The following is a 25,881-nucleotide window of genomic DNA, read 5'->3' as shown; positions in this document are numbered from 1 at the left end:
TAGACAGGTTTAACTGTACATGTGGGTCATGCACTTTCCCTATCAGCACTTTCACTTGCCTGGGACAATCGGCAATTGAACTTGTCCAACCCCTGCACAAATACATGTTATCATGGTTCATAAGGATATATATTGACCGAGGGAGGCCATTATACACACATACACAAAGAGAGCAAAACATTTTTCATTAGCCTGGACGGCCCCTTTCCAATAAACGGAGTCCGTTGTGGAAAGGGTGTCTATAAAGCCTTGAAACCAGCTCTCTTCTGTCTGTAACAGAGGAAAGTAAAGGACACCCACCCCAATTTAGAAATGGTCTGAATTGGTTTTTGACTCAGATAATGTGTAATTTAACTACCACAAACAAAATTGAAGATCTAGATTAACTGAAAATTTTGAACCCTTTGAATTTTAATCCTTTAAGGTTTAAGCTTAGGTTACAGCTTCATTCAAAAGCCCCTATTGTAGGATCAGAAGGGTCAAAAGGGGATTTTTTTGCCATTTCTTTACAAAATAAGGTGAATTGCTTGTCATGATTTTTTTTACATTCCTACAGGGCAAATATGCATCATACAAACATCGGGCTAAATAAGCGTGTCGAAAACACGTCGTTTTATAACTTTAAAAACTCCAAGGCTACATACATTGTTTTTGTCTGAGATTCTGGGATAAATCAACACAATATTGTGGCATCTTTTGGCTGTTGATTATAAACCACCTAAAATGAAATTTTATAATATTTTCAGGTTTGGCGCAAGAAAATGCCATACAAATGGAAACAATAGGCAACATTTCATTCTAGAGAATATGTCTAGTTTTGGCGCCAAAATCCTACAATAGGAGCCTTTCAGTCACCTTTAAGTATGCAAATGTGTGACAGTAACTATAACGCTAGTTCATCTTTATCCGCAGGGTAACCTATATCCGTTGTTTTTCAAAACAGGGTATTTAGGCACATGAAGTCGACGGGTAGTAGTTTTAAACTGCAATGTAGAGAAAATATTGCAATTTTAAACCAACGTCCGTCAACGTGATATCCCCAAATACCCTGTTTTTAAAAGCAACGTATATAGGTTACCCAACGGATAAAGGTGAACTAGTGTTATATGCAAATGTGATGACTAAATTGCATTGAATGCCCGAGGCATTGTTACTAGACTTTGTGGCACGTTTTGCAGCAATAACGGCATAATGACACAAAATCTGCTGCACGAGTAGAGGACACCAACGTAGACTATAATCAACTTGCCATTAACCAGATAAATCAAGAAACAAAGCTCTATATCCTGATCAGAATAGGACAGCGTAACATTCAAAGTTGCCCTTTATATCAGAAAAAAAGCTTTTTTTTTGCACTAAATTGAAATTACAGATCAACAAAAAGTTTGAAGGAAACTACAGGTTCAAATCCTGAATACACCTTTAAATTTGATTGGCAAATTTCAATTTTATTTGTTGAAAAAAGAACTTGTTGCATGACATAATGGAAATTGCAGGCTTCACTGCACATTCTAAGAAAACAAGACTTAGTCTAACTGTTTCGATCTCCCATGCAAACAGTGAATTTTTTATACTTGGCATTTTCATATTAGTCCAGGACAAAGGGAACTTGTGATGCACTTAAAAGAATCAAGCTCACTACTACTAATCTTTCAATCTCAATCAAAAGAAATCTACCCTTAATATTGACAACTTGGCATTCATGAATATTACACCAACACTGGACAAAATATCATTTTTGCACCAAATAGAAATTGCAGTTCAGTTGCAATACTGACAGTATAAATTACAATTATCATCATGTACACTATAATAACGAAGGTTTGAGCCTTTATCTGATCAGAACAGAACAACTGCCAATTTGGCAAATTTTGCATTCACCACTCCTCCTTCCTTACTGACCGGTGCAATGGCCTAGTGGGTAGAGTGTTCGCCTTGCATTCGGTAGGTCGTGAGTTCGATCCCCGGCCGAGTCATACCAAAGACTCTAAAAATGGTACATGCTGCTTTCTATGCTTAGCACTCAGCACTAATGAGGAAGAGTATGGAAGTTAAACACACATCACTACCAGCGGACCAGCCTCCTGCTGTAGTGGCTTGCACATGTGTGGCCCAAGGGCTTCGAAGTGGGGATGGGCGCCACCCTACGCGTCTGTAGATGCATGGGCAAACTTTAACTTTTAACTTTAACTCCTCCTTCTGTCAGTAGACAAAATGGCAATTTTACCACAGTGGATAAAACAGTGTTCATCTTAACTTTAGCCTTGAACATACAACACAAGATCTGAACATGATCTGGAATAATTCTGATATCTCTGGCCCATTGTTGTGGGTTTAGCCTTAAAGCTTGATGAGAACAGAACAGAACTTCTAGCATCGAACAAAAGCGGGTACCGCGTGAAATCATTATTTAATAATTAATTGTGATGATGATGATGTTTGTCCAACGTTTGTCAAAGAGAACCCTGACTTCAGTCACCCTTATGCTTATAATCACTACTAAATGTTACTAACTGTATTATATGACAGCATTTTTCAGCTGATGTTGACAATAAAATCAAATACATGTAGAGACAATGTTTGGCTTTGTTATTTGCACTAACACTGTACCTGATATCTTTCAGGCCTTCACTTGGAACAGCACTCAGCAGCCATAGTGCAGGTACAGCAAGTGCAGTTGGGGTTGACGGTTTCTCCGAAGGTATTTCACCAATCCTGATCTTCAGACTTTTTGTCCTGGAGAGAAATATTTAAGAACACTTAGTCCAGGATTATATTTACCTTTTTATTAAATCAACCTGTCCACATATCACTTGAGGTATTATGCTATAAATGATTCAAAATGACTGACATTGAAAAGATAATCACTTTCAATTATGAATATGATTTGGTGTACCAGAAACCCCTGACATTCATGTCCAAATTTGTTGGTTTGGGTGACCTTGCCAGCAAACAACAAACTACAAGCAGTTAACCGTGAAACAACAAGGGAGTAGAAAAGAAAGAAACAATATCCTGACTCCCGATATTCGACCCCACACCAAATCCGGCCCACCAGATCATAAACCCAATGCAGAAACCACAACGCCAAAAGCTCAGAGCTGTTGGCGTGGTCAGTTTGGCTGAGCGCTTGAACCCCACAGTTAACGTAAGTTCACCTTTATCCGCGGGGTGACCTTTATTCGTTGTCTCTAAAAACAGCACATTTAGGAGTACTAAATCTGCAAAATGTGGTTTCAAATTTGTAATATTTTCAAAATGTTCCAATTTGAAACTAACATCTGTCGCATCATATCCTTAAATTCACTTTTTTTATACAAACAATGGATATAGGTAACCCTCGGATAAAGGTGAACTACTGTTACAGTTGCAGGAAATTGCAGTTGATTACCTGTATTTCACCTGACCTCCAGCTTGACCAACTGCCAGGGCAAGTCGATGCAGTCCACACGGCGAATGTTGATCTTTTCGTCATGATCGGGCTGTTTCTGTAGCCAAAGAGTGGCCACGTTGTCCTAGAGAGAGAAGAGAAGCTTTATCGTCACGGCAAAAAGTGCAGACAGATTTTTCTATGGTCAACAAGATTCAAATACTTTGTACTGGATAAAAATGGAGATTTTAGTTTTGGACATGGCCACTCAGTAACATCCATCAGTCTTTTTCAGTGTCTTTAGAATGTCTGTTAGAAACGTTTCAATACAAGAACTGTAACAAGTACTTTGTCATATATTAAGAAGTTTATTAAACCAACATGTCCACATATCACTTGAGGTATTATGTTATAAGAGAGAGAGAGAGAGATGTCCTGAAGAGATATTTACAACACAAAGATTTACATTTGATTTAACGTTACATTTCCTAATGTTTAAGTTTCTATTGACGATAAACCAGGTTCACCAGGATGTCCACATATCACTTAAAGTATTCATATGAAAAATTATTAAGGTAGATAGGTATTGGAATGCAGGATGTAAAAGACAAAAGACACGGTAAGAGACCACAAACTCACTTTGTCTGAGCCAAAACCGCAGATACTCCATGATGGTCATTGTGGGATTCCAGACAGCCAGTATTCTTGTCCTTTTTTAAACATGAATGCAACAGTGACAGCTTTGCCATCTCTCAGTAGGAGGACTCTCATGATCAGGAATTTCCCACCACCACCATCTATGCACCTTCAGCAGAAGAAAGATAAAAAAAGGAGGAATAGTCAGATATTGTAGTTACTTGGTGCATATTTCAATTGGACACGGTATTAAGTCTATTAGTAAAGTTAAAGAGATACAATCAGCTTGTCTTTTTTAGATTCCCAGAGGATGTTATCCAGGCATATAATCAAATCAATATGGTCTTAGCCAATAAAAAATAACTACAAGCAGCAGTTGAACATACTGGCTCATATTCTCACCTTAAAGAGTAATGAGGCTGTAGCATGGAAGTGTAGGGCCACAGTAGCCTTCCTTCCTTCCTTCCTTCCTTCTTTCCTTCCCTCTTTCCTTCCTTCCATCATAGGTGCAATCAGTAGGAGACATTGCAGTCACACAAATCTGGACGAGCCCTACACTCAAGTGCTATGTAGTCCTCTTGCTTTCCAAAGGAATATGTCGTTGTGTTTTGTTTTCTCCAGGCATTGATGTTGAATACATCAATGTACAGTTACATCAATTGGCTTACAAACGCAGTAGTCCTTTGTAATGGCACCTCAACATGAAGTTTTGCTTGCTTTTGTAGTCCTGAAGACTTGTTTTTTAAAGGAATATTTCATTTCCTTTTCTCCAGGCAGTGACGTTGAATACATCAATGTATGTAAGACATCAATCGGCTAATAAACGGCAATAGACCTTCAAAATGACAGTCTTCAACATATTAACTGTTGCTTGCTTTTCTCCGCTTGCTTGTTCAAAAAACATTTTGTTTCTTGTTTGTTTCCTTATTTTTCTCCAGCACTTAGCATTGAAAGCTTGAATGCATGTAGACATCTGCAATCACGTAATACATGAACTTTTGCTTGCTTTTCTCCTCTTGCTTGTTCAAAGAAACATTTTGTTTCTTTCCTTACTTTCCTCCAGCAATTGGCATTGAAAGCTTGAATGCATGTAGACCTCAATCAAGTACATTGTAGTACTGAATGGCATGATGTAGTGTAATTGGCAGGATTCTTTTCTTTCTAACATGAATGCAATTGTAAAGTCCTTTCTAGATCAGATCAGGTCTTGTATGTTGCACAGTACAAGTTAGCACTTGAAGGCATATGGAGGCAGTGTCATTTTATAGTCCTTCCTGATGCCATTGTGGGCTTGTAGACAGCCTGTCAGTGAGCATTAATGTTCTTTTTTTTTGTGAATACTAATGCGTAAGCCCTGAATGTCCTGATGGCAGCTGTTTATAAGCAGCAATGCTTCAAACTCTGATGAACGGATATCACAAATTGGGAGGTCGTCGAGTTTTTTTTGTCCCATTTTGCAGCATTTGATCATTTGTTTGTCCCATGCAGCATTGTTACAGTTACAAGGTAGAACACAATTGTTTTGTTCTACTAAATGAATCATCACACTTAGCCATAATTTAGAATCTCACTTTTAGTTGGAGAAGTAAGTCCAAGGTAAACAAGAAAAGTTTGAGGATAAAAGTATGAGAACCTGTACATGTGGCAAGGAAATGAAAGATGCATAAAAGATATAAAATGTAATCAACAGATATGGAACAAGGCCATGATGTTCCCTCTACATGCAGTATATGGTAAGAATCCCAGACAAACATAGGACAATGCATTGGAATGAAAAAGTTTACAGAAAGCCCAAGATTTGTTGCAGATATTTTGTGCATTTTTGATTCTGAGACTCTGCTTGATTCTAGGTTTGAGAACTGGAATAAGAGCCACTTACCTGAGGCTTGTGACGATCAGTGGTGTAATGACAGAGTGTTCCGCTCAGACTCAAGTGGTCCTGGGTTCAATTCCTGTCATGTTGGTCTGATCTTGGGAGTGGCTCTTAACAAAACTTTCCTCACTTCACTCAGGTGTAAATGAGTTACCTAGCTACTGTTAGGGCTGTCTTTCAGATAGGATGTTAAATGGGGGGCCCTTGTTTGAGGAGAGCCACACCTCAAGCATGTTAAAGTACCTACCAAACTTATCAAAAAGAGTAGGGTCCCTTCCTGTTGGGACGACCGGATACTGTAGTTCGACCAAGATTTCCACAAAATTGTCCTTCAGAAGGGATGTAAAATGGGGGTCCCGTGTTCGAGAAGGCACCTAGACCATGTTAATCAGCCTCATTACTCAACACATTGGGTACCTACTGGCTGCAAATACACCCAATATTATTATCATTATTATAGAGACAGGTGAATTTCTCTTGACATGAGTTTGCATTTGAAGCAAAAAACTTCCATACTACTGTTACTACTAGTATGTTATGGAAACACATAATATTTACAGTGTTGTGATTCACTGCCATCGGCAATTAGGTGTGAATCACACAACTCTAGTGTCAATGTGCCGTGCTCCATTGTTTTAAGGAGCTTGTAGAGGGACAAACCCACTTTCCCTGGCATCTAAAGTATCAAAGCCCTTTCATGCCCAGGACATAAAAAAGATAACAAAATTGTAAAAAAAAAAGATAAAAAAATTGTAAATTCTGCTTCAGCACCAAGGACAGACACAAGGAGGTCCATAAATTGGCTTTCACCTTAAAAAGTTTGTCTTGGATACTATTACTTAACACAACATTGCAGACTATTGTATATTCCAGACAGATGGCTTTATGGAAGTCATTTTCTGCAAAAGGATCCCAGGTCTAATAGTTGAACCATATGTGAAGACACACACACAACGGAAGTTTCTTCATCACACACACAATTTTTAAGTAGGTGTATTGGGATCAAACCCACTTTTCCAGCATCAAAAGTATCAAAGAATCAAAGCCCTTTTATTTTCAGGACATAAACAGATAAAAATATAAAAGTTGTAAGGTCTACTTCAGCACCAAGGACAGATGCTAGGAGACCCAGAAATTGGTTTTCGCCTTAGTTTGTCTTCCCAGGAGCTACCCACTTCAATGAAATATCACAATCCATCCAGCTGTTCTTAAGTTCCATAACCACAGATATCCAAACGCACAGTCACACACACACAAAGAGGAGGTAGAAATAGTTTATACATTAACCCATGCACTACTTTTAGGATGCAACTCATGTGAAGTAACAAGTTCTGATACGCTCAGCTTGTGTTTGTGCCTGGCTGTGTAGTGTCACTGACGAAAAACAATGGATGTTGTTTGAAATGTCTAACTGTTTTCAAAATCATGTCCAGTTGCTTGAATAACTGCTTTTGGGCTAATGTTGCTACAAATTGTGCCGCTTTAATAGCGCCACCTGTTGATGTTGGCCAGACCTGCAGTTAACATTGAAAATAACCTGCACCAGACAAATTTTCCTGCACCACTCTGAATTTAGGAAGTGGATCACCCTAAAATTGTTCAGGAACGATTGCTGTTTTTTTTCTTTTATACTTCATATGTGGTAACAGTTAATGTAGCTAATAACATTATCCATATACACCTATATCAAAAGAATGTCTAAAACCCAGTACATGGACCAGTGCAGGTATGCATTGAATTTTACACTTTTGAGTAAAGTGAACTTTACTCGTAAAGTGAATGAATTATGACAAGATTTTTTTGTCTCCAGCAGTGATCTCAGAAGCTGGCAGAGTTAGATGGAAAGTTGCTGCCCATACTTCCTGTAGGCACCACACGGGCCTAAGGTCTAAGGTACGTGATCAACTGTTTACCCGACTATGCTAAGCGGCTGATTGGGAGAATAATTTGCCAGTTGCTGGTGGACACTTGGCTACATTACCTGTGGCCCAGACACCCAGCGTATGGTTGTACTAAATCATACAGACTGAGGAGCAACACAATATCCACTCCTCAAGATGCCCCTCCCCTGAGTAAGCGGGCCCTACAAACTAAGGGTACTGAGCTGGGAGCAGAGACATTGCGTTGTTCCTCAGTCGGCAAAATTAAGTACAACCACACTTTGTCTGGCTTTGAGAATGACATATGAATTTGATTGTTTGATATACATTTTTGGTCTGAAAATGGCCAAAAGAATTAGTCACCTTAATGTGATGTACCAGTCTGTGATCAGACAAAAACAAACCTTAAGCCACTTAATAAACAATTTCAGGTTTACTACGCGTTTGAACGGCATAACCACGTCATATTTGTACTATCTGGTCACGAAATATCTTTTGGGCAACTTGAATGAGTTTTCCTTCCGTTTGTCAGTTCTACCCTCATAGGGACGATGCAATTGTTAAATTGTGCTGAGACCACCTAGTAGCCAGCAGAGTCTGAACCGAAAGGCTCAATTCATATCTGTTGCACAACTAATCCCACAAGTTTGTACTGGTACAGTAAAAGTTTTCCTTTCAATGGTAACTTGATTTCACAGTAGGGTGGGAATGAGGTGTTTGCTTTTAGTTTGCAGTAGAAACAAATAAATAATATTATGTACTACAGCTTGTCCTTGGAAAGAGCATGTTAAAAGCGTCCAATGGGATTTTGTTTCGTTTGTCAAATTCAATTTTCAAGTCATTTTTAAACACAGTAAGATTAAATTCTAACACTATCTCATTGCATATCGACCTTCATTGAGCAAAAATGTGACATCTTTGGGTGATGAAAACTCATTGAAAATCTAGCGCTGTGCGTGCCGCTGGGGCAACCACTATTTCAAATTTTTAAAATGCACGCGAACATGACTGATGAGTCTCGAATGCTTCTAGAGGTTTCAATTGGCGCGAATCAGATTGAATTTGCTCGGTGACCTGTGTTTGAAAATCACCGAAAATTATCGACGGGAAACCGTTGGTGGCTCGATGTGAAAGTACATGAGTCATGATTTATTTTGTTGCTGCTGATTCCATTTGAGTTATTATTCTATATTTGTTTATTATTAATAACTACTTGATTATACTCATCTGCATATTATCTTATGTTTAGTTTATTTAAGTCAATTACATTTTGTCAATCATTATTGGTTTTCAATGTCTAATGTTACAATCATACAAAACCCAGATAAACTTTCAGTTATGTTATGTTGACTTTGATCTCTGCCATTTACTTTTCAGCTACCTCATTTGATTTTGATTTTTTTGTGTTCTGTTGTATTAATTTTTTGTAGAGGTTTTGTTCAGGGTTCTAGCCAGCACCAGTCCTTCCGTCCTTTGACAGAATTTTTCAGCTGGGGACAGACAAAAATTTTGCCCATTCCGTTCTCTGTGACAGACAAAAATCGACATGTAAAGATATTAAACAAATGAAACTTTGCAAAGATCTCCAGAAATTCAGCACGGATGCCATTGAACCAAGCTGAGTCTGCTCTACCAGCAAAATTTGCCCCGCAAAATGCAGGAAATAGCGCTTCAGAGGATCTTAGATTTCAAAATTTTCTTAGATCCCCTCCTTTGAATGTCCGGCGGAAGCCTCTGGCGCTCACATCAATAGGATTTCCGTTCAAAATCCAGGGGACGGAAAAATAACTTCAGGCTGGCTAGAGCACTGGTTTTGTTTCTTACATTTTATTGTAAATGCATTGTATGGACTCCAGGAAGTGAAACAATATGGAGCACTAATGGAGATGCCAATAAAACAAACAAACATCAGTCACATGTACTGTATGTATGTATGTACCACTGATCATTATCCCACAAGTTTTAAAAATCTAATAGTACCACTGGTCATACATGTACATAATTTTTAAGTCTGTTTCCCCAGAAACCTTTAGTGTCAATTATTTTAAGTTTGCATGAACTTTTTTCAGGTTAAAGAGCTGTTGGTGGTGGTTTAAGTTTGCGATGAATAAAATGTAGGAGATTGGGGCGCGCAGGAGACTCGGAAAACATGTTCGCGGAGTTTGAAGTTCACGAATAGAGTAAAGGTGGTGGTGCCCTTTTTTAAGGGCAGATTTTTGACCTTGTTTGCCGCTGCCGTTGGCATACTGTAAGTGCATATACATTTACAGTGATTAACAAAAACAATGCTATATAAAAATAGTAATTGAATTGTTTTGGCTCTGAGTTTCTGATATGCTAACATACAACTTAGAAACCAAACACCCTAAATGTTTCACTAACATTATAACCACTGCAAAGTTAGATGCACTTACAGTATCCCGGGGGGTACCGCGGGGAGGTGGCAGTCGGTTCTTTTTACCCCCCGTTTTTCTTTTTAGGAGTTTTTAACTTTTTAAACTAATTAAACTAACTAGATACTATCTAATTTTTGGGTTTCATGTTTTATGTACAACTAATTTACTAATTACTAATCACTCTTAAACTATACTAATCCCTAAGTTTGAAAAAAAACTATTCCTAAGTTTGAAAAAAAAACTGTTCCTGAGTTTGAAAAAAAAACATCCCTAAGTTTGAAAAAAAAACTATCCCTAAGTTTGAAAGAAAAACTATCCCTAAGTTTGAAAAAAAACTATCCCTAAGTTTGAAAAAAAAAACTATCCCTAAGTTTGGAAAAAAAACTATCCCTAAGTTTGAAAAAAAAACTATCCCTAAGTTTGAAAAAAAGCTATCCTTAAGTTTGAAAAAAAAACTATCCCTAAGTTTGAAAAAAAAACTATCCCTAAGTTTGAAAAAAAAAAAACTATCCCCAAGTTTGAAAAAAAAACTATCCCTAACTTTGGAAACAAGAATGGTGTTAAAAAACACCTTGGCGACGCGGGTTCTGATGGATTTGTGAGTCTTTATATGAAAAAGATGTTTATTTGCTAGCCATGCTCACAACACGGTCTTGAACGCACACATTTCCATGCAGTAATTCCATCTTGGGAGAAGCCTCGCAAACACAATTAACGCTAGAAAAAAAGTTAAGCTTGCCTCAAATTGCTTGCGGTAAATTCTGAAAATCTATATTTACCTTCGCCAAATAGGTTATATTTGGGCATGTTTAGCCGCCAGGTGACAACCCCTCTATCCATTACCCCCTATACCCCATAGAAATATCTGTGTGTGTGTCTGTGAACAGCAAAACTTGATAAGTCTTGGATGGATCTTTAATGGTATTTGGTAGGTGGGTAAGGGTCAGGAAATCGAAGGTCGATAATGGATCCCCTATCTACTCCCTAAGGTACTGCAGCGGAACTACCGTTTTTATATTTCCTGTTTCCTGACATGTCACGGTCTTGATTTTTTAAAGGTGGGTATCTCTTGGGGCAGAGAGTAAGTGCTGTAAGTTTGGGTTCCCTTGCACCTTTATTTTCGGAAATTGTTTAAAAGGTTAGAAGAAAATAAATCAAGAATGTTTCGACGGATCGTTATGTTTTATTAGGTTTTGTAGGTCTAATGTATTTTGCACATAATAAGATGCTAAATATGCAAATCAATGTCTAATTTGCATAAGTAATGAGGAAATTTTATAAATCCCTACATTCCATGAAACTTCTCACATATGTAACTGAGAAAGACCGTAATTCTTAGGAAATCAATCATGCAAATAGATACCTCATTTGCATAATTAATGACAGGATACTATAATCCTATAGTAGTAAATGATGTAAGTTTCATATTTTAGGCATCACGAGGCAAACTAAAGCGAAAATTATTAAACATAAATCATTTAAATCGGCAGGGTACGTCACATCTTATTTATGAGGAAACGCTACAACAGCCTTCTTTGCTATAAGATAAGATTTTCATACTAAGATAAGATTTACATAGTTTAAACTTTTCCCACCTTTTGTTTCCTATACAAAACTACATAAAACTACAACTAGATCTATCTTAGACTCATGTATCTGGACCATAGCATGGCCAGAACACTAGATATCAAAACCGAAAGTTCACTGCAGTACGCTAGAAAACCGATAGGCGGAACCATTTTAGAACTTGGCCTTCATTTTCACGGCGCTACCCACATTCAAGATTCATAAGAATCCATACTTGGCGAGTTATGCAGGCTACAAACAGACACACAGGGAGATAAACGGTACCGAACACATAACCTTTTATGGGCAAAGTTACGTTTTAACGTAACAAAAAGCCTATTTTGCGGCGCGCGAGTAGCTGCGAACTTCAGAATATGGCTACCCAAGAATGATCAAGAATGTCTTCTTCTACTGTCACATTTCCCCCGGGGCCTGTCGGGAAGTTACAGGAAACAATAGAAAAGCTGTTTATCAAGAAATAAATTCAAAGTACTTTTTTGTGTGTGCTCTTTGGGCCCTTTTTAATTATACTTTTACGGTTCGTTCCCGGGTCTGTTTCACTATTCTCCAAGTAGAGGTTTGGCATTCTCCTACAGCAGAGTACCGTCAGTCATTTATTCCTGACTGTACTCTGCTTTCCTTCCCTTTTGCCGGCGGTATTACCCGCCCTACTTATTAGATATTAATGAGCTTGCCCTTATATGGGCAGTCAGCCGTTGGGGATCGGGCGTTGGCATGGTGAGCAAACAAAGCCATGGTAATACGTAACATGATTGGCTGATAGCTTCCCAGCGGCCTTTGCGAGACAGCTTGCGACAACAACAAGCCCAAGGAAGGCCTGTTCTCTGATTGGTTGACAGCTTGTTTGTGGCGACAATCATAATACCCGTAGGTAGGGCCTGGGACAGCAGGGCCCCATAAGGTAGTGCCGTTGGGGACCGGGCGTTAGGAGGATGAGGTTTGGTCGCGGAGATAGTTGTGATCTTGTGGAGTACCGGGAGTTTTACTTGCTCCCCCCGTACAAATTCCGACTTCTATCATGATACTATCTCCGCCGGACCAAACCTCTGCTTGGAGAATATGTGTCACGAGATACTGTAAATGCAGAAATGTTCGCGGTGGATTAATGTTCGCGTTTTTTGCGGTGACCACATCACCGTGAACTTAAAACCACCGCGAACATTTTTCTATTGTGGTATTAGACTGTAGTCTATGTTGTTACCGCGAACTTAAATCCACCGTGAAAAGTCCTTTTATCCGCTACCGCAAAATTAAATCCCCGCGAACTTAGATGCATTTACAGTAACATCGTGATAGTGAGGACGGTCGCCCCTGTAATTATAACCATATGGACAGGAGTCGGGTTGGCCCAGGGGGGGCAGGAGGGGTCCGCGCAAAGCGTAACGGGTAATTAGGCCCAGCGGTTCATTCGAACTGTGACCACTGCAGAGGACGGACGTCCCCGGAGCTTCGTAAACAAGCCCAAAATGGCTGCCTCCGGAGGATATTGTGTTCTTCTAGTGCTGTTTCAGGCCACCAACAGCCATTTTCCGGTCATCTTCGTGTCCCCACAAAACACAAGGTATGTGTAGACTTTGTTAACAGTGTAATTCATTTGCAAATTATGGGTAACGTTAACGTCAGTACCCCGACGGAAATAAAAGAGCCACCGCGCGCTCCCAAACCAACAGTGATCGGAAGCTACATGACATACTGCAGATGATATGGGGAATCCTACTACAAGCAACTACTGTACTAAGGTGCACATGTGTGGGGGGCGTAACGATATACTGTAGTTCTTTTCGTTGCAACTAGTATGTGTCGGTGAATTGCATAAATTTTTCGCTCGGCACTCGGCAGCTAAGGGGGAGGGGGGCGATATATATCCCCGGGTCATAGACTTGTGGGTTGTTGTTCAATTTTGTATCGGCACACAAACCTAGAAAGTGCTCACAGTACAGTTCGAAATTACGATAAGAATTCGTAACTACAGTTGTGTAATTTTGTGCGATTGTGTCACTATTGTGGATATCAGTTCGAGTAGTTCACGTTGTCATTTGAATTGAATATAATATAAACTTACCTTGAAACCGGCTGCACATGGAATGCCCATTTTAAAACCGTTTTTGTTTTATGATCCACAGAATGTACATTACTTCTACCAGTCCTTGCTTCATCTACAGAGTTATCAGTATCACCAAAGATGCTGTTGAAGTCTCATGTTTGCTACACAAGGGTAAATGGCATGCATTGTATTTGTCAAAGAATTATTTTTTAAAGCAATCAACAATAGATGTGAACATCAAGAGTTTATTTCATCACATACATTCACTGAATAAGTCTTTCTTAAATAACTGATAAAACAGATACATGTATGTTACTTTCCAGCCCTGCTGGGCATGAGCAAACCTATCTAAGCATGTGCTTACTTCATACTTGGTGGTACATGTATATCCTTTATTACATTGTACTTTTTGTAGACAAGTATGTTGTGTGCATGTTACCAAAGACTGCTGAAACAATTTAGGAATTGACAGTGAAGGAGGATTAATCCACTGTATTATGTACCATTTGATGTAATGTTGCACAGCACTCAGTCTCTGCATTGAAGATTACCTGTATTTTAAATGTTGTTGTCTTTTATCTATGCAGAACTGAGTAGATGGTGTCATTGCTTGGAAATGAATATGTATAATAGTCTTTAATGTCCACATGTTGCCCTTAGGTTCTAATACTCATTCCAAGCATAGATATTAAATACACGAATGAACAATTGTCCAGTATTGTACTTACCTGTGTGATTTGCCCTGAAGTAAGTTGTGATCATGTGTGTGTTCTATGAACTTTGGTATAGTCAAGTCAGGTTATTATATGCTTCTTCAAGGATTGTTGTGTAGAGGTTATAATGGACTTTGGCTGTACAGAATGTAGCTTCAGGAAGACTGTAGCTGTAGATTGCATACAGATCATATGTATATTTTGTCTATTGTTCACATTCATCGAGTGATACAGGTTTGCCAAAAGTCCATTTCTTACAACAGTTCACCATTATGTATTCCTATATGCCTTGATCACATTGTGAAATAGACAGCAGTTTTGTGATGGGAGTATATAGCTTGTAGTGCAGTATCGGCTTAAGATGACATGTAGAGTGGATTGTAGTTTGCGCTTCTGCGCAGAATCCTGCTTTACCTTTTAACTTTGTGCAAAGAGCCAATTATAACACATCTATGAAAGAAGATGATGAAAAAAATTTCATGTATCTTTAACGTTTAGTTATATTTGTTGACAGCGAGTGTTGGACGCATGAGGTTGCAAGAAATATGTATTTGAAATACTAATAGTCAACATATCTTATGTTATAAGCTACAACACTTTTTGTCTTGTGTGATATTCAATTATAATAAAAACTTGAATATAAGAAGAAATTCGAGTTGGAGAAATTCTTTTCAACAAGAGAATGACTTTGCCTAACCCTAAGGTTGTAGAATACAAATTTGTATAACTTGCATTTGAAATACTGGGAGTCAACATATTATAACTTATGACCACTGGAAATGGTAAAATGCTAAACTATAGGAGTGGGAACATTACTAGTAGATATCTGGGACACAGCAGTGAACTGTCATGTTTACACTAGGACACATATGAAACTTACATTCACAAGTACAAATGGAGCTAAATCTATTATAACCCAGCATTGTAGAATTTGTCTCAGACATTTCCTAGTGTCATGAAAGTATCTGAATCCAATCCCAGGGTCTGCATTGAAACCTCCACTCTGACTCCTACAGTTACTGCACTGCTCAGTTGTTGACATCAAACTAAGTCAGGAAGAAGAATCATGTTCTGTTAGGTAAAGCACACAAAAAATTGACAAATAAATGCAAGTGGATTGATGTAACTTGTAATGTAACTACACAAAATTTATGCATGTGGTTGTCCACTCCCATTTACAAGTACATGTACTGTCATGCAATGGAATGTTGCATTCCATCTGGAACAGAGCCAATGTATTCCAAGAAGCAATAGTCCTTGTTCTTTACAACGCTATCTGAATTTTTCACACAAGTTTTCTCGGAAGGAAACTGGCGACTACGATAGGTACAATTTTTGAGCCCCCCCTCCCCATTTTGCCGCGATGTAAAATCTTGTATTTTCTGCCGGTTTTATTCACAATTATGATAAAGCCTAAAATCCCCATGATACCCAATTTGGTTCCAGTCGGATTTTGATATTTTTGTGTTACCATAGAATCGATCAATAAGGAAGGAATCCCCGAAACCTTCGTACATGAAAACAATAACACGTTGCTTCGTAACCCGGTCGCCATCTTGGATTTCACGGCGGGCCCCGCTTGCCTCGCCGAGTTTGACTGCTTCTAGTGGCTTAACTATTGGTGGTTCAATGTGGTTCAATTTGAGTTTTGAGAAGTTAAAGACACGGACTTTACGCTGAGATAAAAAATTTGCAATGAACCACGCTGTAAAATTGAAAACTAGACCTCTGAAAACTACGTAAAATGGGCAAACTCCAAGGGCCTGCTATAAGCATGCAGAGGGTCGCAAACATTTCGACGAGAAAATCGGCAAGTTAACACGTACCTGGTCACAAGAATCTCTCTCCAACGATGAAGACATATCTCTCTAACAGTTTGGTAGAACTCTGGTCTTTCAAAACAAGACCAATTGTGAGAAAATACACAAAACTGAGGAGTAACAAATAACGCGCTTTACGGAGTATTTACAAAGTACCAGCCACCTGATTGGACAAGCCCGTCCCCGGAGGGTTCTCGAGGGTTCACGTGATACCCCCCCACCTCCTCCTGGGTTGGCCTGGCCGTGTGACGTGGCACAGTCAAGACAGGACACGCCCCGAGAGAGGACGTGGATGTTTATAGAGTAAATAATGTTTTGAAAGGAATGAATTTGAACCGACATAAATGACTATAGTGTTGCTCCTTGCGGTGCCCTTTGTAATTAGGCGATAAGCTTGGACGAGCAAAGCCTGGCCGTGGCGGCATTGTGGGATTTGAGCTGGAAATGCCGCCGTGCTAATTAATACCAAAAACATCCTTTTGTTTGATACCGACGAACTCTGTATGTGGTCCGGACGCTAACAGGACGCGGCTGTCACCGAATGCCTCAAAGGGTCATTACACCAACAGATCCCGAGGTGAAAGCACACAGACACATTTTTGCGGAGCAAAAATACAGCGTAGAGTACAGAGGGCTGGGAAACAGAATGAAGTTGATTATGGCTGTCACCCGTATTTGAACGTGCACGTGACATTCTGGCAATACTACTGGGCTGGAGATGCGGCAAGTTCAACCAAGATAGAGACGGGAACAGAGAGATCGAGAGAACTGAGGACGTGGCAAGGGTACTGGGCCTGTGATGGGTGGCGCGCGGGGCAGGGAGGCAGAAATAACACATAAAGATGCCCACCGATCCCTGACCCTGAAGAGAACGCCGGCCTAGGGTAACCTTCTATGACCGCTGTATTGACACTCGGAGAGTGGGGCAAGATGCGGCGGGTACAGGCGGTGGAGGGACCGGAGATCTCAGAATCAAGACTACTCGTCAGAAGGAAAAGTGGGTAGGCTCCCATACAAATTATTGGTGGACCGTGTTGTGGATACCGGTGTCGTCCTACATGTACTTTACTTTATTGTAGTCTTAAATTTGTCGACACTTAGTTATGTGATTGTGACACGGAGGTCTGAATCGGGCAGCGATCCACCATTTTGAAAACAGTTTGGGTTACGTAACGTTACCGTTAACATTTTTGTACTACCATAGTTTATGCTGAAGTTCATGTTTATGTATCTGTTCGGTTGTGTAGTTTTCTTCCTGCCACATGTCTCATTTGGATTGTTTTGGTGACCTATGCAGTTAGCGAGAAATCCACATAGTGTAGAGCTATATTTGTCGAGCATGACAAAATTAAGCTTTCGACGCAGCGGATTTCCGATAAGTCTATATGTAAAATAAATGCCAGATGTGGCACAGCGTAAGGAAACGTGATGCATTCTGATTGGCTCAGGCAACGTGGTACGAGGCGAGGCTTATCGTAAACTTTCTACTGTCTAATGTTGTCCATTAGAGGAGATCGGTTTTATATGCCCCGAAATTTGAGCTGTACATTTCTGCGTGAGGTCCCGAACTTATTGATCACCCCTCAAGATGTATTGATGAGTTCGATCAGTACAAGTGCCGACTAGTTTGTTAATTGTATACTCGAGTGATAAAAAATGATAATGTAAACGTCTTTCTGTATGTCGTCAAGGTAAGTAAGCGCGATGTTCCAATAAGTCGAGTAACCAAAGTTCAACTTAGCACAACTTTAGGCAACTAAGTCAAAATCTGTACACTGCATTTCAGCTAACAAGGCATAGATAAGCTTACCTCACTCATGAATGCCGAAGAAAAGTTCCAATTTCTACAGTGTTTTCTGGTTGCTTCGAATTGACAAGAAAGAGAAGGGAATTGTTTTTGTACTTCAATTTTAACCTTTGTTCTCTGCGTGCGTTCTCCCTACGTACAGCAGCTCCTGAGATGAACATCAGCTAACTGTGACGACCATCCATGTGGTGACTTAATCCATGTAGAACACCAACAAACGTGCAGCGATAGTAGCAAATTCATAAGGGTGACTTTACAATAATCCATTATTGCTAACATCACTATTATATAACTATAGTATATAAAACTGGTGAAACTGTGTTCTCTCGTGATCTAACGCACAGGTCAACCTACCGGACAAGGGCGACGACGGCGAGGTGTTCCTGACAGACGTATATCATGTCCATCAAGACGACACATTCCCGCCACACCCAACATAGAGACTCTTACCGCCACAAGGGAAGTAGGTCGAGACCCTTCAGGAGAAGTGGCCATCGCTGAGAGGAGCCAGAATATACGTTTGTGCGGCTTGAAAATTCTGAACAGAGGGGAGCCACACAACATCCAGAACAGCGCCATCGACAGAAGGGAAGTAGAGGCCAGTAGCAGAGCCAAGACGTACAGCCGATAGATTGCGATCATACTTGTACATGTATAGAAAACCTGACATGGCACCAGTTATAGAATTCACGGATTGACTGATTGACTGACTGTTAATATCACGAATATGTATTTTAGTGTATACATTGTAGTAGTTGATTTTATATGTATATGAATGGACCGTAGATGAAATAACCGTTGTTTTGTGGTGTGACAAGACCTGTATGTTTGATACGTCAAAACGTGACCACGAGATATAATGTATTTGTATGACAGAGAGTACAGTTCAGAAGAGAAAGAGAGCTCCTCAGCTAAGAACGAGGTTAGCGAGGCCAGCATTACTAGTATATAGTAACGTCAAACCACCTTAACAGACTCCCGTGCCCAATGTACGGAAAACCTTGTCTCTGCGTCCTTCCTTTATTCTAGCTATGCTAGTCTTCAAAGCAGAGTCTTAACAACTTGACACCCATTGGTTTCAAGGCTTGTTTGAAACATGTGATTTCTTAACTTTTCACAATCAGACTTTACGTAATCTGTATCTATATAGCCGGTATAACCACCCTTCGGCGTAACACACCAGCTTCAATTCCAAACGACAACAACCTGAAAGCACATCATTTCATGTTTCATAAAAAGATATCGACAAAAATTTGTGGCACATTGGTCTTCATTACTTTTTTTTGACCTCGTGAAAGCATATCATCCCACCTTGTAAAAGCTAAGCTCAAAAGATATTGGCAAAAGTTGTGCTATATTGGTCTTGTCTTCTTTAAAACATCTTATTTTTCTACCCCTCTTAATCAGGCTCTCTATGACTTCGAACGATAACCACTTGACAGCATTTCATTCCATATTGTAAAAAGTACAGGCTTATAGAAGACATAACGGCAAAAAGCTGGGACATATTGGTCTTCATTGCAAATTCATAAAGCATGCGAAACATCGTACTAGTAATAAACTGTGTGTACGTCTTATGATATGCAAGGAGCGCTGTCATTCCCGGCTATGCGAAAAGACCGTTCCCTTAAATCATTAATCCTGAAAACAAAAAATGCCTCAACAAAGAAATATAACAGCTAGAATACAATGATACAATTTTTAAGGCTTTATATCCGTACACAAAATAAAGCGCTTCCCAACAAGCTTTCGATCAGTCCTCTGATCCTTCTCAAGTTGTAATGACCCAAAACCTAAGTCGCACTTCCGGTGGGCTCTGATGTAAATAGCCTTTTCACTCCCCTAAGAAAGTAATCCTGTTCGGAATCAAGTATCTTCACCTTGTCAAAATCCACAGAGTGTCCCGGAGATTCTATGGATGTGTTGCGCCACCTCCGATGTTTTAACTTGAGAAGGATCAGAGGACTGATCGAAAGCTTGTTGGTAAGCGCTTTATTTTGTGTGCGGATATAAAGTCTTAAAAATTGTATCATTATGTTAACTACCGTCACAGATGAACTTACATTCAAACAGCTAGAATAGTCCTCAATTACCAGTGTATGAACGACGCCCCTGCGGTTTAGCCAAAAATCAATTCCCAAGGGAATGCATTCGTGGAATTTTCTAAATTCTTTCAAAGCGATCGTAATACTGTAGAAAATGCCTCCGCCCCTGAGGCGTCACCAAAAAAAAAAAACTATCCCTAAGTTTGGAAAAAAAAAAACAATCCCTAAGTTTGGAAAAAAACTATCCCTAAGTTTGAAAAAAAAACTATCCCTAAGTTTGAAAAAAAAAACTATCCCTAAGTTTGGAAAAAAAACTATCCCTAAGTTTGAAAAAAAAAACTATCCCTATTTTGAAAAAAAAAACTATCCCTAAGTTTGAAAAAAAAAAAAATCCCTAAGTTTAAAAAAAATCAATCCTAACCATTCCTACCCTCTAAAAGATGACCAGTGATACCCCCCTCCCCCCATCAAAGACGATCAGTGGTACTGTGTGCAACTTACTGAATAGACGCTGGTGACCGGTGGTGAATGAGCTGGAAGGCTGATAGGCTGGAAGCACGGGCTGATGGGGCTCGTTGTCATGAAACACTGGTCAGACTCTGGAGTCCACTGGTGGTCTCTACATGCCGTCAAGCACTATGAGAAAAACACATTCAATTCTTAACAGGGTTGGACAAGTTTTCTAAAATTCACTTGTCCTATCGGGCAAGCACATAAAAAATTTACTTGGACTTTTCACTTGCCCAAAATTCAAATGTCAATTTTATATGCATTTTCCCTTCCAGCAATGGATTCTTATTATTGCCTCAGACCTCTACTTTTCTATGTTGACCATTGCTTGATGTCATGACTGTAAAAAGTAACAGTCAAGTATATCAAAATCTCACTCAATGGAAAAATCTCACTAAGTGAGGTAGGTCATGTACTTGCCCGATCAGCACTTTCACTTGCCATGGACAATAGGGCTAGACTGGACTTGTCCAATCTTACTTAATACGATTTTATGTTGTACAAATTGTCATAAAACAGATACTGGTCATTTAAAAGAACAAGCCTGGGAATTGAGAGGTATCAGCTGATAGTCAAAACTAATATGAGTTCCACATCCCAATATTATACTCTTACTAGTATACTACCACAGGGCTCGAAATACTTTTTTCTGCATACCTGCACTGGTGCAGGTAACACTGAAAATTACCTGCACCAGACAAATTTTACCTGCACCACTCTGAATTTAGGAAGTATGGATCATACTGAAATTGTTCAGGAGCCATTGCTATTTTTTCTTCTATACGTTATAGCAGGTAACAGTCAATACAGCTAATAGCAATCCACATACACCTACATCATATGACATTTATGTATAAAACGCAGTACATGGACCAGTGCAGGTTAGGTGCAGGTAGACACCAGAAATACCTGCACAGCTCCAATTTTAACTGCACTAACCTGCATATGCAGATAGTATTTTGAGCCCTGTACCAGCTGAGAATAGTCATCATTTGCAAAGGTTGGCATCATTTGGCAAATTTAATGGCTGATTATCAGCTGATGATTTTGTCCACCCCAAAACACAAGTTGGTCAAAGTATGGATTCCAAAGTGTTACCTTGGCAAAGAAGGCTAATCGAGCATTTTGTTATGAATTATGCAAATGTGAACCAAATAGTACGATCTTATGAACTTTTCACGATATCAATTCCCACCAATTTTCTGTACCGATCAGAATGGCGGGAACCAGAACCAGAATGGTGGGAACGTGCAGAATGGCGGGAACCAGAACCAGAATGGCGGGAATGTGCAGAATGGCGGGAACCAGAAACAGAATGGCGGGAACCAGAAACAGAATGGCGGGCACCAGAACCAGGATGGCGGGCACCAGAACCAGAATGGCGGGCACCAGAACCAGAATGGCGGGCAACAGAACCAGAATGGTGGGAACGTGCAGAATGGCGGGAACCAGAAAAAGAATGGCGGGAACCAGAACCAGAATGGCGGGAACCAGAAACAGAATGGCGGGCACCAGAACCAGGATGGCGGGCACCAGAACCAGAATGGCGGGCACCAGAAACAGAATGGCGGGCAACAGAACCAGAATGGCGGGCACCAGAACCAGAATGGCGGGAACCAGAAACAGAATGGCGGGAACCAGAACCAGAATGGCGGGCACCAGAACCAGAATGGTGGGAACCAGAACCAGGATGGCGGGCACCAGAACCAGGATGGCGGGCACCAGAACCAGAATGCCGGGAACGTGCAGAATGGAGGGAACATGCAGAGCGTGCACCAATTTTCTGTCCACATCTTCTTGATGACAGTGTTGCAGGCGAATGGAGGGCAGGCGAATGGAGGGCAGGCGAATGGAGGGCAGGCGAATGGAGGGCAGGCAAATGGAGGGCAGCAGAATGGAGTGCAGGAGAATGGAGGGCAGGCAAATGGAGAGAACGGAGGGAACCAGCCTGGAGGTCAGCAGAACGGACCGAACCAGCACGGACCGAACCAGCACGGACCAAACCAGCACGGACCAAACCAGCACGGACCGAACCAGCACGGACCGAACCAGCACGGACCGAACCAGCACGGACCGAACCAGCACGGACCGAACCAGCACGGACCGAACCAGCACGGACCGAACCAGCACGGACCGAACCAGCACGGACCGAACCAGCACGGACCGAACCAGCACGGACCAAACCAGCACGGACCAAACCAGCATGGACCGAACCAGAACGGAGGAAACAACAATGCTGGGCACACCGGCGGCAACAATGGCAACGTACCACCTGTCACCCCTGCTGAACCCCCAGTTCAACCCGGGGTACCCGGCTGGTAGATGCAACTGAATATTGCATGCTTGCAGTGACAATGTACATATCACTGAATTACAATCACCAGCTGTTAGTAGCATTTCCTCATGATCAATTGCAACAAGTGCTTTTGAAAAAGCTGACGTTTGCCCTTTATAGTGTTTGTGACATGTCTAAAACACCCCCCCCCCTCGTGGCAAATTTGTTACAAAATGGCACCAATCACGAAAATGACGAACATTTGAAAGCAGAAAACAGCCTCATTTTCCATACACAAACACGAAACTCTTGGTTATTTTATTAAGTTCACTAGTACACAACTTGTTTGTTCGGCGGCGTCTAAAACCCTTTTAAAACCTAGGGGAAAGAAAGGAGGAAGGGGCGGATATAATTGTGGTAAGGGCATTATAATTTCAGTCAAAGCAGAAGCGGGAAGCACCGCATAACATTACCTTGTTGGTGGGCAGGAATGGTAGGATTCTGACAGGCGGTTGATGCAGGTGAAAACCATCATGATCATATATCTGTGATACTGGGTTTCTACTGCGTTTGTTGCATGCATAACAGCTGCGTGCCTGCTCATGGCAAAAACTAAATTAAGAAGAAAGCAGCTGAAGCTCTCGTGGAGAGGGAACCTGTACTTCACACCAACTAATAGGGCCCTTCTACAAGGTCTGCAAGAGCCACACCACCATTATAGTAAACTGAAAAAATGTTGCTGCAGTACCCGAAGGTCGAACCATCTACTAAAGCCATCACAATAAACCCACCTACCAAAACTGAGCACTGCAGTCCATCCATCAGTTCTTGCCTCAGTTTAATATACCAAAGCTCGAAATACTTATTTCTGCAAACCTGCACTGGTGCAGGTAAAATTGAAAATTGCCCGCACCAGACAAATTTTACCTGCACCACTATGAATTTAGGAAGTATGGATCATACTAAAATTGTTCAGAAACCATTGCTATTTTTTTTTTCTTTTATACTTCATAGGTGGTAACAGTCAATGCAGCTAATAACAATCCATGTACACCTACATGACAGGACATTGATGTATAAAACCCAGTACATGGACCAGTGCAGGTTAGGTGCAGGTAGACACTAGAAATACTTGCACAGCTCCAATTTTACCTGCACTAACCTGCATATGCAGGTGGTATTTCCAGCCCTGTCATCCGAACCCCAAACAATACCTCCACCTTCATGGAGGTAACCTTCTGGCAAAGGTAATCAGTACAAAGATTGACAACTTACAGTAGTTGGGCCGCTGTCCTTGATTTGCCCTGTTACTACGCCTCGGTCCCCCTTGCTGCTGCACCTGACGCCACCAACGGGCATTCCTGCCGTGCTACAGTGTAGGAAGAATGCAGTGAATCTACAGTTCATTGTAACATTCATATTCCCTATCTTGTTTGTACCATGTACATGTACTTGCAATTAGCCAAGGGGCATGAACTTGCAAATAAACTTCCAATGATTTCAATCAGAATTTCGAAAGCAGCATCAAAATTTTGCAGTTGGAACACTGCCTTTTCCCAGCTACCACCTTCGTGCATAAAATTTTGTATTTTATTTCTTGATGTTATTTTTGTTAAGATAATAAAAACATTCAGTAGTTACATGCAATTGGAAGAAAAGAAGATGGATAAATAGCTGATTTGATGGAAGTAATAACTTGGAAGTGGGGTAACCTGAAATATTGATGGCGCAAACTAGCGTGGCTTCACTCACACATGACAGGTTGAAGCCTGGGCAACCTGGCTGAAAGAAGTATTTCGAGCACCCAGGTATACCATTCTCGTTTGTTCAAATGATCTGACCACCAATAGATTCTATAATGCATCCAATTTTTTTGCCAAACATAAATTCTTTCATTCGCACGCTTGCATCAGTTGTTTTTATTTTAGGATGTCATCCACATACTAGAAAACAAGTCAACATGGCCTAACAGGGCTGAAAATACATAGTATATACTTACGCGAATAGGACCCGGGGCAGCGTGCTGATGTGGCTGTGCAATCTGCATGGGCAATATGCAATGTCACATTTACTTTACACAATCATAGTAGAGAAGACCAACAATTAAGATAGAGTATGCTAATTACTAATCACTGAAACAAGATAAACAAATCTACACTCTATTAGGCTATTGAGGTATGAGGTCTCTTGTTCAAATTTATGAAGTTCAACGTATAGTTATGCTCTCTGCCAACACGTCTGGTGTTCGTTACTATTTTAACGATTGGCATTTGCATATTTGCAGAAATTATATGCGAGATTTCTGATTGGCTGAATTTTGGATAATTCAAGCGCTCGTTCGAACAGGCGTTCCATTATCATCAACATGGCCGCTGCTTAGACGTTCATAATGCCTGAACTATCCAGCAAATTACCCGGAATTTCTTCCCTAAAACGAGCAAACAAAGACCTTAGAGGCTTTTCTCAATGGAAAGGATGTTTGAATCGCTCTTGCCAACCGAGTATGGCAAGAGTTTGATTTATCAGATCGTTCCAATAGTTTCGAAGATGGGTCGTTGATGATAATGGAACGCCTGTTTGAATGAGCGCTTGAACCAGCCAATCAAAAATCTTGCATAAAATCTCTGCGAATATGCAAATGCTGATTGTTCAAATGGTAACGAACACCTGACGTGTTGGCAGGAAGCGTACCTTAGGGGAGCGACCAAAGCACAACACGGCTGGATTCCAGGCTAATGATCTCACGCTACATGTTTCTCCATTGAGAACCTCTCAACATAACACTGGGTAACACTAACTCTAGCTCACATTGTCACTATTTAAAGTTTAACATGTCTCAAAGTCCTTCCACAGCAACTGTACATTTTCTTGTCTCGTGCTACATACTGCCAAACTATGATACTCAGAGTCTCAATGTCAACTGTT

The 25,881-nt window shown here is 40.5% G+C and overlaps 1 protein-coding gene and 1 long non-coding RNA gene across 2 annotated transcripts; one reads left to right on the top strand and one right to left on the bottom strand.

Moving 5' to 3' along the window:
• Positions 1-2,201: 2,201 nt before the first annotated feature.
• LOC118419894 lies at positions 2,202-7,600 on the bottom strand. Its single transcript, XR_004831677.1, has 4 exons — positions 4,409-7,600; positions 4,010-4,175; positions 3,392-3,515; positions 2,202-2,736 (listed from the first exon to the last, which is right to left on the bottom strand). It is a non-coding gene; the product is annotated as an uncharacterized LOC118419894 (long non-coding RNA).
• A 14,248-nt stretch (positions 7,601-21,848) lies between these two features.
• LOC118419367 (uncharacterized protein DDB_G0290685-like) lies at positions 21,849-23,003 on the top strand. Its single transcript, XM_035825729.1, has one exon. It carries the CDS (start codon positions 21,849-21,851, stop codon positions 23,001-23,003), a length of 1,155 nt encoding a protein of 384 aa, XP_035681622.1.
• Positions 23,004-25,881: the final 2,878 nt, after the last annotated feature.

The sequence above is a fragment of the Branchiostoma floridae genome, chromosome 7, assembly GCF_000003815.2.
Source record: "Branchiostoma floridae strain S238N-H82 chromosome 7, Bfl_VNyyK, whole genome shotgun sequence".
NCBI classification, from domain to species: domain Eukaryota; kingdom Metazoa; phylum Chordata; class Leptocardii; order Amphioxiformes; family Branchiostomatidae; genus Branchiostoma; species Branchiostoma floridae.
The sequence above is the reverse complement of the archived record's forward strand: the minus strand, read 5'-3'. Positions and strand labels throughout refer to the sequence as shown.

Coding starts and splice junctions, on each gene's coding strand:
- LOC118419367 (XM_035825729.1), top strand. CDS start 21,849: ATGAACTTTTCACGATATCAATTCCCACCAATTTTCTGTACCGATCAG.